We start from the raw sequence: 16,117 nt of genomic DNA, 5'->3' as shown, positions 1-16,117 counted from the left end.
TGCAGTGGGAGAGAATGGAGTTGGCAGAGCAAGGGAAGCAGAGATAAATGCATTCAAGTCCTGGCACTTCATTCATTCTGGCCCATCTCAAAGTTGGTTATCTCAAATTCTTAAATTCTGTGAAAGCTATTCTTCGCAGTGGCACTCATCCTCCCCAGGATTAATTAGTAACATCACTGGGATTTGATCCCAGGCATCCCAGTTCCAGAGGCTGTTTTCCTAACCATAAGTCACATAAGAATATCCTTACCTATTGATTAAATTAATCTCATCTTATTTGATATAATTTAGAGTAGCTGCAGTAAGATCAATGAAATGAACATGACAAAAAGCACAGGTACTACTTCTAGCAGGTCTAACATATTTATATCTTAGAGACTTCTAAAGTTAAGAAATAATTTTCTAAATGTTGGTTTTAATTTACTGTTCTCAACATTAAGTAATTCTCATGTTTGGTTAAGCATTTGTTATCTTAAGAGTATAGTCATTTTCTCAAGACTCCTTTGCAGAACTTTGTAGACCTTTTGTATAATGTTGAGTCTCAGTTTGTACTGTTCTAAAATACAAAAACAAGACAAAACAAGGTTCATGAACTAAAATCGTATAACAGAACAAAACTGATTTCAGGAGAAGATCTGTTTTTTATTATAGATAAAATTTACCAGGAAAGACAAAGGAGCTAGCTTATATCTCTCTCGTTTCCAATTCCTTAGCTCAGAGTTCTATGCATCAGCAGCTGGTCAGTGGCCGCAAGGTTATGAAACAGTGTCTTTCAAAAGTAGCTAAGTTTTCTCTAATTCTGACTCTCTTTCCAGTCTTTCTGGATCTCTTGAGAGATAGTAGCTCCCAGGAAACAAATTTTAGCAGTACTCCACTGTATTGTATGAGTGGTCATTACAAGATAAACATTATAGGTGAAGAAGGTGTCAAGAAAAATGAACGATAAAAATGGTAGCCGGGAACAAAGAAAATCATAGTTTTTCCTGAATTTTGACAATTCGGGATATCAGAGAAGCATGAAAGGAAGTAGAGGAATCTGTCACCTTTGTATTTGAGAACTATTAGGACATGCTGTCCAGAATATGGAAAGAAAAATAGGAATCAACTTTATCCTGCCCTATAGCTGGAATTATGAGAGTAAAATTCTTACCATTCCTGAAGTGGTAATAGAGGACAACCACAGGCAATCCATATCTAATATGAACAGCCAAAATGACATGAAAATAAGCCATGAGACCTATGAAAAAGTACTACAATGCAAAGAGAATATCTCCTAAAAATTGAGGAGAAAAAGAGATTAGCTATTATAAGCACTCTGATGCAGAATTCAGGGGAAGAAATCAAGAAATTTGTTATTTTTGTCTAAAGTACCCAAAATACATGATTTCCATGTAACTGTGGAAAAATATTGAGAGGGAAGAATAGGCTTGTATAAATAAAAATAGCCTGAAGTTAAAAAAAAAATTAGAGGAGTTAAAAAGGGAATCTGATAAGAAATAAATACGAGGAAACTAAAAATGCATTTGCAGATTTACAGTCTACACTGATGGAAGTAAAGCAAGTATGACTATTATGGAAGAAAATAACTATTATGGAAGAAAAACTTAATATAAAATTATACAGAACAAAAAAGACAAGTAGATGAAGACATAGACAGAAAATGTCATAGGTATGGAAGAAAAACAATGTATACATAATTAATATTTCTGAATGGAAAACCAGATTAAAAAGAAAGCATATCAAATAAAAATAGACTAGCAATAGATGAAACATCTTTTATATATTTAGAAAAAGATTGTGTAAAACCAAGTTCCAAACAGGACTTCCTCTGAATGCATAGCATGTTAAGGGCAGCCTGGGACTGGAACCTAGATCTCTTCTCTTTGCTCAGATTCCTCCTAGGACAAGCATCTAGGCAGGCTGTCCAGATTAATATTTTTGTAAGAAGCAGTTAGAGTATAATGATTGAGAGCATGGGCTCCAGAGTTAGATGGCCTGGAGTTAAATTCCAGTTGTCGGGGCACCTGGGTGGCTCAGTGGTTAAGCGTCTGCCTTCAGCTCAGGGCGTGATCCCGGCGTTCTGGGATCGAGCCCCACATCAGGCTCCTCTGCTATGAGCCTGCTTCTTCCTCTCCCACTCCCCCTGCTTGTGTTCCCTCTCTCGCTGGCTGTCTCTATCTCTGTCGAATAAATAAATAAAATCTTTAATAAAAAAAAAAAGAAAAGAAATATACCTATAATGGAACCAAATATTAAAAAGGAAACCGGACTTTTCTTTTGCAGCACTAAATGTCTAAACACAGCGAAGCAATGTCTAGAGTTTTGAAAGAAAACTATGACCTCAGATTCTTATACTCAGCTTATATATATATCAAGTCCTCTCTATGTGTTAAATACTCTGGTAAGTACTTTACCTGTATTAACTCCATTAGCCTCACACAAATCCTATGAGAAATTTGAAAACTATGAAGTACAAAATTAAGTTTGTTTAGAGTCGCACAGAAAAAGATATTAGGATTTGAACTTATACCTATTTCATCTGAGGGCCTGAGATCTTAGCTATCGTGCTACAGTATGAGTAAAGCCCTAAGAAATATATATTCAATATGCCTTTCTGCAGAAAAATTTCTTGAAGACATGTAAGGACTACGGTTAATTCATATACAGAACTATTAAATTTGGTTACAAAACTGAATTTCTTTTTATGTGTGTGTTTATGTGCATGCATATATAGCTTTTAACAGAATATATAGACAGACAAAATTTAATTTTGGCACAAAATAAATATGACTGAGAAGGCAGAAAACTTAAATTCCATATCTTTAGTAAACAAAATACAAATTTAAAAAATTTTTATCCATCTCAAGTCTTCTGTAATCTATTTTCTGATAATTCATAACATTTTTTGTAATATGACAGAATTTTGACTTTAACCAGAACATCAGTCTTTCTAGTTAGCAGTTGTTAGTGAAATAACTCTGAAAAGTCAAGTGTTCCCCCCCCCCAAAGATGCAGTGTAGAGGCAAGATTTCAAGTACCATAGCCATTTGTACAACGTTATTAGAAAAAAAAAAAAGAATGCTAAGGCTAAGAACAAGATGATTGCTAACCTTTGTGCAAATTAGCAAAAGATGCCTCATGGTAGATACGTTAGGAAAAGGCACAATGTCTGGTGGATAAATTAGAAAATATCTCAGGAATTATGAGAAACAGCTCCTCCCTCTGGGAAGATGCACTCCCAAATGGGTGTTTGGCTTGGCGAGAGGCCAGGGTCTTCACGCAAAGAAAAAGGCATTCCTTTCTCTCGGTAGAAACAGCTTCTTGTCAGGGTACGTGACCTGGCTTGAGAAACCTGAGCCAGATTTCAGTATTCCCTCACCCCTCAGAGGAGCACTTTTGTACGGAAACCAGACCTCTGGACCATTCACAGTGACCTTGCCTGGGAATATTAGCACAAATGTGAATCTAATTCACCTGAGCCCTCTGGCCAGAGTCTTAATCTTTGTGTACCTTGAAATCTTCTGAATCTACATATTGTAACCACAAACGTTCTCAAAAGATTAGTTTTAGGAAATTGTTGAGATATCTTGATTTCAACAGTGATCTTTTCTATGTAATGTGAACATTAACCTTGAAACATTGTGTGATAGTTATTTGCCTAGAAAAATTTCAGAAACCTCTTAATTCCTATTAAGAGCCTCTATTCTCTTTTGGACATTAGAGCCTCAAGGTACTATGTCTGTCTTCTCTCCTTTTCAGCTTAAATTGAATGGAATATATCAATAATTTATTCATATTCATCTCTTAAAAGTAACATGAATAAGAGGTTTTGTTTTACTACTAACAATTTAATTTTAAAAAACATAACGAAAAGTCCCAGGGTATATTAACTATAGTACTTAAGGTGGAGACAGGTGAAATAAAGCTTGCAAGATCATTTGTCCTGAAAGGGCACTCTATAAAATTACCACTAAGAAAATGGACAAAGAAAAAATAGACAAGAGAGAAAATGAGTCTATGAAAAGGTTTGAATTCAGTGGCACAGTCAGATATCCATTCTACTATAAGCTGACCTTTTTTCTTATTATGTCAATAAGGACTTTTGTCTGCTACTACCTAGGGTTGATGGTGATAAAGGATAAAAGAAACAAACTCATAAACTTCTTGGGGGAGGAAAAAGTTGATCAGCAGTTATGGAAGACAAATTAGCAAAATGTATGGAAATTCTTCAGCATGTTGATGCCATTTGGTCCTTCAATTACACTTCATGCATGAGGGTTTATAATAGGGAAAATGAGAAACAAATTTAATATCCATTAATAGACTGGTTAAATAAATCATGATATTCACTTACAAAAATACTCTATAGCATATAAAATTTCTACTGCTTTTGAGAAAAAGCTGAAAAGCTTTTGAGAATATAGAAATTCTTAAAGAAATTGAGAATTAAACATATATATTCAATTTAATCCTGGATCAAGAGAGGCAGGGAGAAAAGCGAAAATAAATAAAATGACAATAGAAATTATTTAGGTACATGTTTTATATTCTTTTTCTCCTAGAAACTGCATGAGTTGGTTTTTCACTCTTCTCCCTTCCACCAGGACATAGTAAACAGCTCAATCTTTATTGATTTAATAAGCTAAAGTTAGCATTTTGTAGTTTTAATGTAAATTTCTGAGCCTGTCAGGAAATATGTACGTGGTTCAAGTACATGCTGACATAGCACACACAGATATTAAAATTGTTATCTACTGACGTGGGGGAGACTCTGCAAGGAACTGAATTAAGGGAAGTGGGGCAGGAGAGAAACAAAACTAAATACAAGTCAAATTATTAGAGAGTGGGCCACAGCTCACATAGAATACAGATGTATCTGGAAAGGCCAAAGGAACCGAGGCACTGGGAATCGTCCGTGAGGATGAGGAGTGACAGTGAGCAAGTTACCTGCTGGCTCCTGGGCCTGTCTTCATTGCTCAGAGTTTACCTTACAGGATATTTACTCCCTCTTTATTCCAGGCTGTGTTACCCAATTTGTCAGGGTAGTCCTGGGGTTTACGGTGCTTCTTCCAAGCTCAGAAGTGGTGTGAGAAGCCAGAGTGCCTATGGCAGGCAGAAAGAAAACGCTGGTCAGGGGAAGACAAGGAGGCCAATGGCTTTGGCTGGTCCTCTGCACATGTGCTGTGCCGTTCCTGCCTCGCCGTTTCAGGCTGCCTGCATTGAGAATTACCATGAAGGTGGGAGCAGGTCCAGGACCACCAGCTGCAGAAACATGAGCGTGTGTCTGAGTGAATCTGGGCATGAGTACATTAGGAGGGGTGTATATATGAGCTCAGTTTACCACTCACTAGTCACCTTTCAACCTACTTGGTAGAGTCTGAATTTTGTATCTCCCACTCCCCACCCCACGTTAAATTCATATGTTGAAATGCTAACGTCCTGTGTGATGGTATTCGGAAGTGGGCCCTTTGGGAGGTGAGTAGAACATGAGGGTGGAGCCCTCATGAATGGGATGAGTGCCCTTACAGAAGAGACCCCAGACAGCTCCCTCACCCCTCCTGCCAGGTGAGGAAACAGCAAGAAGACTGCTGGCATCTTGATCTTGGACTTCCCAGCCTCAAGAACTGTAAGAAATAAATGTTTGTGGTTTATAAGCTGCCTAGCCTAAAAAATAAAAGTATAATTAAACTTTTAATTGGTTACCATCTTGTAGGTAAGAAATGGCTTTTCAGTGTAAATTGAATGTGAAACACTTTTATTAAAAGTAGGCTCCATCAGGTGCCTGGTTAGCGCAGTCAGTTGAGTGTCCAACTCTTGGTTTCACTAGGATCATGATCTCGAGGTCGTGGAATTGAGCCCTGCGTTGGACTCTGTGCTGAGCTCAGATTCTGCGTGGGATTCGCTTTGCCTTTCCCTCTGCCCCTCCCCACCATTCTCTAACTCTCTTTCTCTCTCTCTCCCTCTCTCTCTCAAATAAATAAATAAATCCTAAAAAAAAAAAAGTATGCTCGATTTCTTCCCGTGTCCTCAAGTATTATTTCTTTTTCTCTATAACATCAGTACAAGTTATTGGCCCGTTTTTCTATTAGGTTGTTCATATTTTCCTTTTGTGATTTTTTTAGGAGCTCTTTATATAGAAGACTAGCCTTTATCAGCCATACATTGTGAATATTGTGCTTTGGTTTTACATTTTTCTTTTGACTTTGACTTGTTTTGTCTTGCAGAATTTGTTTCCAGTTTTCCTGCTAAATTTATCAATCTTTTCTTCGGGGCCTTTGGATATTGAGTCAGAACGACTCTCCCCCACTCTAAGGTATTAGTCAATTTCTCCCATATTTTCTTTAGAAGTTCTACCCTCCCCCTTCCTTTTTGAACATTTAAATCTCTGATTCATGTAGAATTTATCCCCATGTCAGTAGATGTATGAATCCAAATTTCTCTTTGTCCAACTTATTATCCAGTTGTCCCAACACCAAGTTATTGTCCAGGTTATTATCCAGGTGTCCCAAATCATCCTCTCTGATGATTTGAGGGCCACCTGTATCATATGCTACATTCCAAAGTTTTGGGCTCTCCTTCTGAACTTTCTCATAGGTATGTTTATTTAACTCATGCCTGCTTTCTAACTAGACTTTAAACTACAGGAGGGTCTGCACTGTGTCTGCTTTATTTTACCTATGTGCTCAGAGCTCAGAACAGCACCTGCCACATAGCCGGTGCTCAATACCTATCTGTTGCATTGCAGAATGCTTATGATGTTCTAGGACAATGTTTCCCCTGTTCCCCCACAAATAGGTCTAAACTTGATTTAGATTTTTAATTTAATAACACATATTTTACAGAGGATGAAAATAAAGAAATGCGTGGCAGACAACATACAACTTATGTGCCTCAGCTGAGGTACGTAATAGTTTCTCTCAAGCAATGTTAATTTATTTTAACCAAAGACATTTAATTCAACCTGTATGTTAACAGGAGTCAAAGAATACTGAAATGTTAATGTCTAGATGAAACACTTTTATTAAGCACAAATAAGATAAAGTCAGTTTTTATAAACAGTAGACACTGGGACATTGCTGATGCAATGTTCATTTCGTTCTTTCACTCGTTTTTTAGTAACCCTGGAGGTCCAAAATATCTAATAAATTGCATTTTTTTTCTGGGTAGCGTGATTTTGAAACCAAGCTACTCACCTAGCTGAAATCTGAACGTAGTCCATCAGGCCCCGCATTTGCTTTTCAATGCACCTTTACTGTTCTCTTGTTGCTATTTGACTTTGTTTGATCCCCACAACAATCATACCAAGTAGGGCATTCTCTTTTTTACAGATGAGGAAATGCCCTACTCAAATAATTCTATACTCTAAGTGGCAGAAAATTTGGGGATTTGCAAAGATCTCAAGATATGTTCCTTGCAAATGTCAATACTATATTTAAAAGTGCAGCATTCCATTGCAAAATTATTAATACATTCAAATAATTTTATTTCATTCTTCACTGGCAAAGCAGCAGCATGAAAAGCAAAATAGCACGCAACTTCGATCAAATGCAAATACATATCAAAAACCATAGGTCCATGAGGTAGCAAATAATTAAATGTTAAGTAGTAACACCATATTTAACAACCGTCGTAATGGTATAAAAAATAAAAGTCCAAGATATCCCTCCACTATTTAACAACTGATGCAACATTTCTCCATTTTCGATTATTGGGATTACTGTTATATGTATGTATATACCTACATATGTGTGGCATTTTTTTTTCATTTCTTTAAAAGGAATTGAATTTAAAATTCTTGATTCTATGCAAAGCAAACTCTTAAGAATCAAAGATTCTGTGACAGACACCTTACTATACCATTCAAAAGAAAAGAGCATAGGACTAGAATGCACAAAGACATTTGGTGTAAGTCGCACGGCTTCTCCAGTGACCTGATACACCTGCAAAATGAGAGGAATTTGCAATAACAACCCCGATATTCATTCAGGCTTTAAATAATCTAATCCTGTAGTTCTATGATCTGTTTCTAAGTATCCTACTCTTTATGACTACCCAGATGCAAATTTTAACTAATTACATTTACCAGACTAAACAGTAGTGATGAAAGCGTACTGTTATCTTAATTTGGGTAGCTATGGCAGACTTTGTAAAGCAAAAAAATCACTATTGGGTGCAACTGAAAAATTCTGCAAAAAACCTTTCTAATTGATGAGAATATCCCAGGGCTATGGCAGGTTGCATTTATATACATAACTGCATTTCAGCTGAACAACTTAAAATCATTTGATTCTCTAAAATAGAGTAAATCAATAAATCTATTTTTTCTAGGAAATTGCATATATTTGTACCAAGTCTTAAATTGCCATATCCCAAGAGTGTGAATAATACATTATTGTTAAATGTATAAATCTTCCAGTGCCTAAATAATAGTGTTAGAAAGTAACTTCACTTGACATTATGATTATTGCATAGAGTTCCTAGAATCCAAAAGTTTAATTCCACTGGCATGTGCAGTCTATAGGTTCCTGGAGGGTATGCATGACTTCAGTGCCATTTCCTGAGCAATACAGAGGCACAGACAAGTTTCTCACTCCATTTTCACGACAACACTTGCAGAATCTGAGATGGCTCTCAATATTGATGTTATATATGGTAGCAGATGGGCATTTTCCATCACAAGATGCAACATTTACCTTTCAGGAGAGACAATGAGAAAGGAATTCTTAAAATTTTTAAAAACTGGCTATTCAATTCTTATGAGAAATCAAAAGAAAGCAAAACTTCATTATCACTATAATAACTCTCAAGCTTCTATATGTTAGAAGACTGCAAAAAATACCAGGTTAAAACTTAGTAACTTGAATAAGTCCAACAGATGTTCCACGGTGATGCCCAAGATAGTAAGGCTGACATAAATCGAACTCTGAAATAAATGTGCACATATAAGTAGTCAGGTATATGTAAAATGTTCACAATGATTCTATTGTAATCTGTATTATATCATGGCTCGTGTAGACTGTAGCATTGGATAGGTCATATTAAATGGGGTAAAGTTAGAACTAAGACTATTTCTGCTGAGTAAAATTGCATAGTTATGAAAATATGTAGTCAAATATATTTGGCTTTAATTTCATCTCTCTAGATTGCAATTATGATTCATAACTATTGATTATTTATGCTAAGAATAGTTTGCACTTCCTCACAAACAGAATATTTTAATATTAAGATGTATGAATAATCTCAAAGATAAATATTGTGACAGCCGGCATTTTGTTGACTTACAAACGCATTAGTGCTGTGACACATATACTTTTGGAAAGACACATGCCCTTTATGTAACAAATTATATTTTTCCACTTACAGGGTTTTGACTTATACAGTCTTGTTTCCTTATGATTGATTTAATGATCACTTTCTGGCATATTCTTTCTTCTCGTTTGCCTGATAAAATACAGAATGTATTTTTTCATCAGAAGGCCCATGGCAGATTGTTTCTTAACTCAATTAAACATATGCATATATTTAAAATAATAAATGTCTATATTTATATAAAAATATTCCTATAGTAAGGTATACTTAAAATTTCCCTCATATACTTTATGTTCAATATTTAGTTTCACTTTCTAAATAGATTTTCTCATATTTTTTAGCATTATACTTACCTCTTTACCTTATTGTCCTAGAATAATCATAATCATAAATCAAAACATTCCACACATGCAATAATGCTAACATCAACCTGTGTGTATCATATAGAGAGATAAAATATATATTTAAAATTCTAAAAATATGAAATAATTTTTAGAATGAAACATTGTATGCAGAAGTAAATATACATGTACATAATTAGGCTTCTATACACATATACATAAATCTATTTTAAAGTTAAAAGCAGTTTTAAAACCACTTTATCTTAATAGATTTCAATATAAAATCATACATGAATGTAACTGAATTATTTAGCAACCATTTTGAAATGTATGGATGAGTCATATTATAGTTGATATTTATGGCTTTGAAATAATCTCTCAGGACTTCACATTAAAATACTTTGTATTAATTAATGATATATTAATATGCCTCTGTGTGTGTGATAGATGACCACTTCATAATACACCTAAGAATAGATATTTAACACTATATGATAGTGAATGTAAATAACCCCTGAATCAGGATGCAAAAAGACCAAGGTTCTTACTTCACTCTGACACTACTTGCTTTGTGACTTTAGGAAAGTCGATGAACTCATTCTGCTGAGTTTCCTTGTTTGCAAAAGACTGAAATTAGATCTCCAGTTTCCAAACTAGTTTAGCCACAAAATCTTTGTTTAAGTGCATATATGAAATTCCAACATGTAACATATCTAAAAGTTAAACTACTCCAGTTAAAGCAGAGATGTGTAGTAAAGATTGCCTGAAATTAAACTGTCCTTCTCAAGGTCACTCTTGATCTTCAAAGGGCTAACTATGGAGTTCTCATCCTACTTAACTTCTCAGCAGCATTTGACCCAGTCTATCACTCTCTCCTCCTTGATAGACTTTCCACACTTGGCTTCTGAAACACCCTTTTTGGTTTTCCTCCATCTCATTCATGGCTCCTCCTCAGAATCGTATACTTGTTCCTTCTCCTTTCCCTGGCCTCCCAACCATAGCCTGGTTGGAGGTTCAGAGTTGTTGATAGAGGGCAGGCTGGTGTGTACCTTATGGTGCTTTCACTCAGTGGTTAGTTACTTTATTAGCCTTTCTATTCTCATGTAAGGAGAAAGAAGACTTAAGAAAGAAGTCATCTTTAATATGACCTGTAAGGTTCCTATCCTCTTCTTTCTGTCACCTTCATCCCTGTGCTTAGCCAAACTTTGCTACTTCCTCTGCTTTCAACGCTTGTTATTCTTCCTGGCTGGCTTCCCAAAGACATTCAGTCTCTACCCAGATGACATGTCATCACAGAGGAATTCTCTAACCACTCACTTAAATTAGCAACCCAGCTCCCCACTCTCTATCCCTTTTAGTCTGTAACTATTTTTCTTTATATCACTCATCTTTACCTGACACAGTAGTATGTATTTATGTGTTCATTGTTTCTCCCCCTTCTTCATAATATGCACTAGGCATGCAGGTATTGTTTCATTCACTATCATAGTCCCAGTGCCTAAGAGAGAGCCTGATACATGGCAGGCACTTCATAGAGATCAGTTTGTTTAGCTAATTCGTGCGATGAATACAACTGGGACAGCATAAATTATTGTTAGCTGGCTGAACTTATTTGTACCAAGAGACATTTCCTATTCATTCCTTAAAATCTAGTGTAACATATTTTGTTTAGCACAGCATCTGCAATAGTATCCAACATCCAGTCTCCCCAAGATAGCCCAGTCACCCAGAAGCAAAGACTGCAGACAAGGATTTTGTGATACCAAAGCAGAAACTATTTCACAAGTTCTTACATGTCAGATGGGAGAAACTGAGGTAGCTTGGTATTATTCTGTAAATTCAGAGAGCTTGGCAGAATTGAAAGGTCCTGGACCCAGGCACTGGATAGGCCTGAGTCATTACTAATTAGTGCAATCATATTTCTGAAACTTCATTTCCTTATCTATAGGAGAAACCATACCTACCTCCCCATCTACCTCCCAGAACTGTTGTGAAGATTGGTTGCACTACTGTCTGCAGGGGTCTTAATAGTGCCGATGTATGGTAGGCAATAAATGGTAGGATTATGGTCAGTTGCATAGATCTTTCTCTTTCTGCCCTCAAATATCAAACTGTACTTACTTGTTTAATAATCAACGTGGAGCTATAGAATCCAAGGTCCTTATTGAAGTCACAATGCCATTCTCATCATCACCTATTTAATTGTGTATAGCCCCACATGTTCCAAGCAAATTTGACCATAGAGACCTTTTAAATTTAAAACCTATTAAAATCCTATACAATATCTTTTGGGAAATACAACAGTAAAGAAATTTCTGATATTTAGGTTAAAATTCATCTAAAGTAAAAATACTTTATTCAAACTCCAGAAGACTAAATTACAAAATAATTAACCACACGACAGACATTTAAATAATAACATTATAAAATGTGCTTCCTTCCTTGCATCATAAGATCTGAATTTTATTAGAAAAAGCATAATCACCATGAGCAATTAAAACTAATCTATCAAATTAATGCATGTAATATGTCTTCACTTACAGATCTTGCAACAGCCTTCATTATAAAGCTTTACAATCCCTTCATTCTAGGAAGAGAGAAGGAATAAAGTCAAAACTCACAATGTTTGTTCATTTTCCTCTTGGACTAGAAATAGAAAACTAACTCTCTTGGTATTTTTATTAAATATCACAAAACCTTTATAGGAAACTTACAGAAATTTAACTATTTCTAATGAGAATTTATTTGTTTTTAAAATTAGGAGCTAATATTTTGTTTAAACTTTTGTTATTTCTTCACTAGTAAGAAAAAGTGCAAAAAGATTAACTTACTTAAAAGAATATTTATTTTTTTTATTTTAAAAAACATTTTAAACAACACAAAAAAAATTCTTGCCAAAGCGAAGTACTAATAGGTGCTTTAAATAGAGGCCATTATGTTTTTTTCAACTCCTTGAAATAACCTAAAAGTACTCTATGAAACAAGACTAAGGTCCTGAATATAATTGAATGTTAAAATGATGTATCTTTTTCTTTCACATTTTATTCAAAAAAATCCCCCTCTTTAGGATGACTCTTGCCTAAGACTAAATTAAGACAATTTTATTAATTATCTTTTTGCATTCTTACAGTAAGCCGCTAATGTTTTTAGTAACTTGATAATTGCAATTCAAGTAAAATAATTTACGCCATAATAATGAATCTGTGAAATAAGATGAGGCCTAATATTGTTTCCAGAGCTGAAATTCTATTACTTTATTATATATGGTATCTACCTCCCCAGCCAGTTAGCCACCATCACTAAGAGGGCACATCTTGAGAAGAAAAAAATCAATGAGACTATGCTATTTCTGTACACGTAAGAAAAATATTGCCTACACAATAGAACAAAGTTCACTTTTCATTAGGGATTATTATCTCCTATATAGTTAAATCTACAAAGGATCTTGTAAGAAAAAAGTATCACCTCCAAAAATCTACTTTCCCAATGGACTCTTTTCTGAGAGAATAAGGAATCAGGGTATCTAAGCTAATGGATCAGCAGTGCTGTGATATATGCCAGGTTCCACCATGGCCTGTGATCAGAGAAGTTAAGACAAATTTAGGCCAGCATGCATTAAAAAGAGAATGGTGTCATAAATCTGGCTATGTGTTTAAGAAATAAAATTGGCCAACCTCTAATTGATTATTAATTCATACTGAAAGAGAGGCTAGGTCTGCTGATCACGGAGAATCAAAGTTATTTGGAGCACCATTTAAACTCAAAATGGCAAACTGAAGAAATGTAATAGAGCTTTTATATATACATGAAAATAAAACATACACCCAAATAAATAAGCCACAATGTATGTGCATATGACCTTCAAAAACATACTGTTTTCTAAATTATATGTAATACTACATTTTCTTAGATATGATAAAGTACAAACCATTTTGCATTCAGTCTCATTAAAAGGGGGACAGACCATACTGTAGTTCAGAATCATTGTCCCTTCGTCAGTCTTAACACATTCATATGTGGTACAATTATAATGCCAGGTACTCCCCTCCTAAAAATAAGAGAAAGTTACTGTTTTGCTTATTAAAATCTGATATATTTCCTAAGTAGAATATTTCCTAGCCAAGTCAAGATGCAGAGAACTTCCTGTGGCATACTGGAAATATCCCCAAATTTATCTAAAAGGATTAGAAATACATAGATGGTGTGTGTACATGTGTGTTTGGTTTCATACTAGAAGTGAGATGTAAACGTGAAATGAAGTGATAGAGAAGAAAAACAAATAGATGTCTGTTTCTACTACAAGATTAATTATCCAATTTGGCCTAGTGTCAAAGGTCTTGTTCTAATAATCCCTCACTAATTATAAAACAACAAATCATATTAGTTAATATGCCTCCTTTCTTGAGATTTGTTTATCCTTCCTTCTACTCCCTTATCAACAAAACAATTAAAAAATCTTTGGATGACGGTGACTGTTGACTTTTGCTTCGAGTTTTATATTCCTTATCATTGTTTTAAAACATATTCCTATAACAAATTTTTAAACATAATAACTGTTTATTTCATTCCTGATTTCAGAATTCTTATTTAGAAATAAAAGCAGCTGGACATATTATAATTATCAGGCTGTAGTTGTCGATCTATATTTTTATTTTATAACCCACATTTTGAAATGTTAGCCAAACTCTGGCTTGAAGATTCCTGTGCAGTAAGGAATTTTGATGAACTTCTTTTTCTCCAGATTTTATTTTAACTTACGAATATCTTTAGATCTTCTATGAACCTCAATTAGAAAAGATCTACAAGTTCAGGTATAAGAGAAAATAAAATATTTAAGTTCAAATAGTAATTCTAATATTCAGTTCAAATAGTACTATCTTGTTTATCTGAAATCAAAAATCAGTTGTTCTGTAGAAATTAGATTTCTAGATAACTAAAGCTTATCTTCGAAAGAGCGAGGAGTTAACGATCTTGATGTATATTTACCTTGATTGCATTACCTGTTGAGTTCTCAAAAAATATCCTGGACATAATTTAGTCTTTAATTTAAATTTCAGGCTATCATAATGAATACTAGTCATATACATAGATGGTTCCTGGATTATTGATTATAGAGTTTATGTTGCCCTTTTACTAAAATTTAGCCCCAAATTTCTGTGTTTTTCCAAGTAAACTCTGATTCCTTTTCTCTCACTGACACCTATGTCTTCCTCATCATTTTAGAAGCTTCTGTTTTCAAAACCCCTTCTTTAAAATAATATATTATAAAACAGAAATAGTGCTAGGAAAAAAAGACAAACTATATCAACAACACTATTTAAACCAGTAACACTATTTTGCACATAACTGTGAAACATAGGTTATGGCACAAGAAGACAATTTTTCATCTTTCTTATTTAATAAAATGCACAAGTTTGGAGAAATATGTTTTGGGGGTATGTGAGTAATCTCATGTAATTAAGAACACCAGAAGTAAGACCTCTAGAAAATTAAATTTCTAATGGAAAAACTTAAAAATGGCAACAATAAACTGGAACAAGTTTCAGATAATGTAAGTTATAAAGAATTAGTGACACTCTAAAAACTGATGACATCACTAATAACTGCATTAATAACAGAAAGTTCCACTTTTCTAGGAAGGAGTAGGTCAGTCTATAAACCTATATGGAGCTATTATGAGACTATAGGAGAATACTGAATAATTATTTTATTATTTTTGGTGGAAAGATGAAATATAGCATTACTGACTCTTGAGGTCTTCTTTGTAAAAAAAAAATTGGCAAATATTCTAAATCTTTTCTCTTATTTACCCACTGAAATCTTCAATACCTGAAATAACAAAATGTTACCATTGTGAATTTCAGATTTCTGTTAAAATGCTTCATTTTAAAAATTTCTTTTAAAGTTTTTATTTATTCATTTGAGAGAGAGTGAGTGAGTGAGAGTGAGAGCTCAAGAGGGGAGAGGGGCAGAGGGAGAAGCAGACTCCCCACCAATCAGGGAGCCCAATGAGGGGCTTGATCCTTGGACTCCGGGATCATGACCTGAGCTGAAGGCAGACACCCAACTGACTGAGCCATTCAGGCGCTCCCCCCCCTTTTTTTTTTAAGATTTTCTTTTAAAATGCTTCATTTTAAATGAGTGAAAAAAATAATGTTTTTCCCCTTTGTTCTAAGGATTAGAAATAAGCAATTCTCAAAGCCCATTTTTGCTCACATCTGGGGAAAAAATGAGGATCTATACTAAAATAAGTTTGAGAAATGAGTTAAACATATTCCTTTACAGCAGGAATTATCAGAAACTTTAAAATGTAACAAATATAACTATGTCTTGTGTGCTGTATATGAGTGTGTTTATTGTATGTAGAACCCTGTGTGTGTCTGTGTGTGTGTGCATGTGTGATATTTTTCAAACTTATTTGACTTAAGAACCTCTTCTTCAGAAAATAGTACAGAGAGCTACCCTCC

General features: G+C 34.6%; 1 protein-coding gene across 1 annotated transcript in view; it reads right to left on the bottom strand.

The window, feature by feature from the left end:
* Positions 1 to 8,459: 8,459 nt before the first annotated feature.
* The window catches only part of OTOGL (otogelin like), a 124,300-nt gene continuing 116,642 nt past the window's right edge, over positions 8,460 to 16,117 (bottom strand). The window contains exons 56-59 of the mRNA XM_008710356.2: positions 13,579 to 13,698; positions 12,192 to 12,237; positions 9,362 to 9,441; positions 8,460 to 8,693 (exon numbers count right to left, since the gene is read on the bottom strand). Coding sequence (XP_008708578.2) covers positions 8,493 to 8,693; positions 9,362 to 9,441; positions 12,192 to 12,237; positions 13,579 to 13,698 — 447 coding nt within the window. The 3' untranslated portion in view covers positions 8,460 to 8,492. The remainder of the gene's footprint in view (positions 8,694 to 9,361; positions 9,442 to 12,191; positions 12,238 to 13,578; positions 13,699 to 16,117) is intronic.

Source organism: Ursus maritimus, unplaced genomic scaffold (genome assembly GCF_017311325.1).
Source record: "Ursus maritimus isolate PB19 unplaced genomic scaffold, ASM1731132v1 scaffold_21, whole genome shotgun sequence".
Taxonomy (NCBI): domain Eukaryota; kingdom Metazoa; phylum Chordata; class Mammalia; order Carnivora; family Ursidae; genus Ursus; species Ursus maritimus.
The sequence above is the reverse complement of the archived record's forward strand: the minus strand, read 5'-3'. Positions and strand labels throughout refer to the sequence as shown.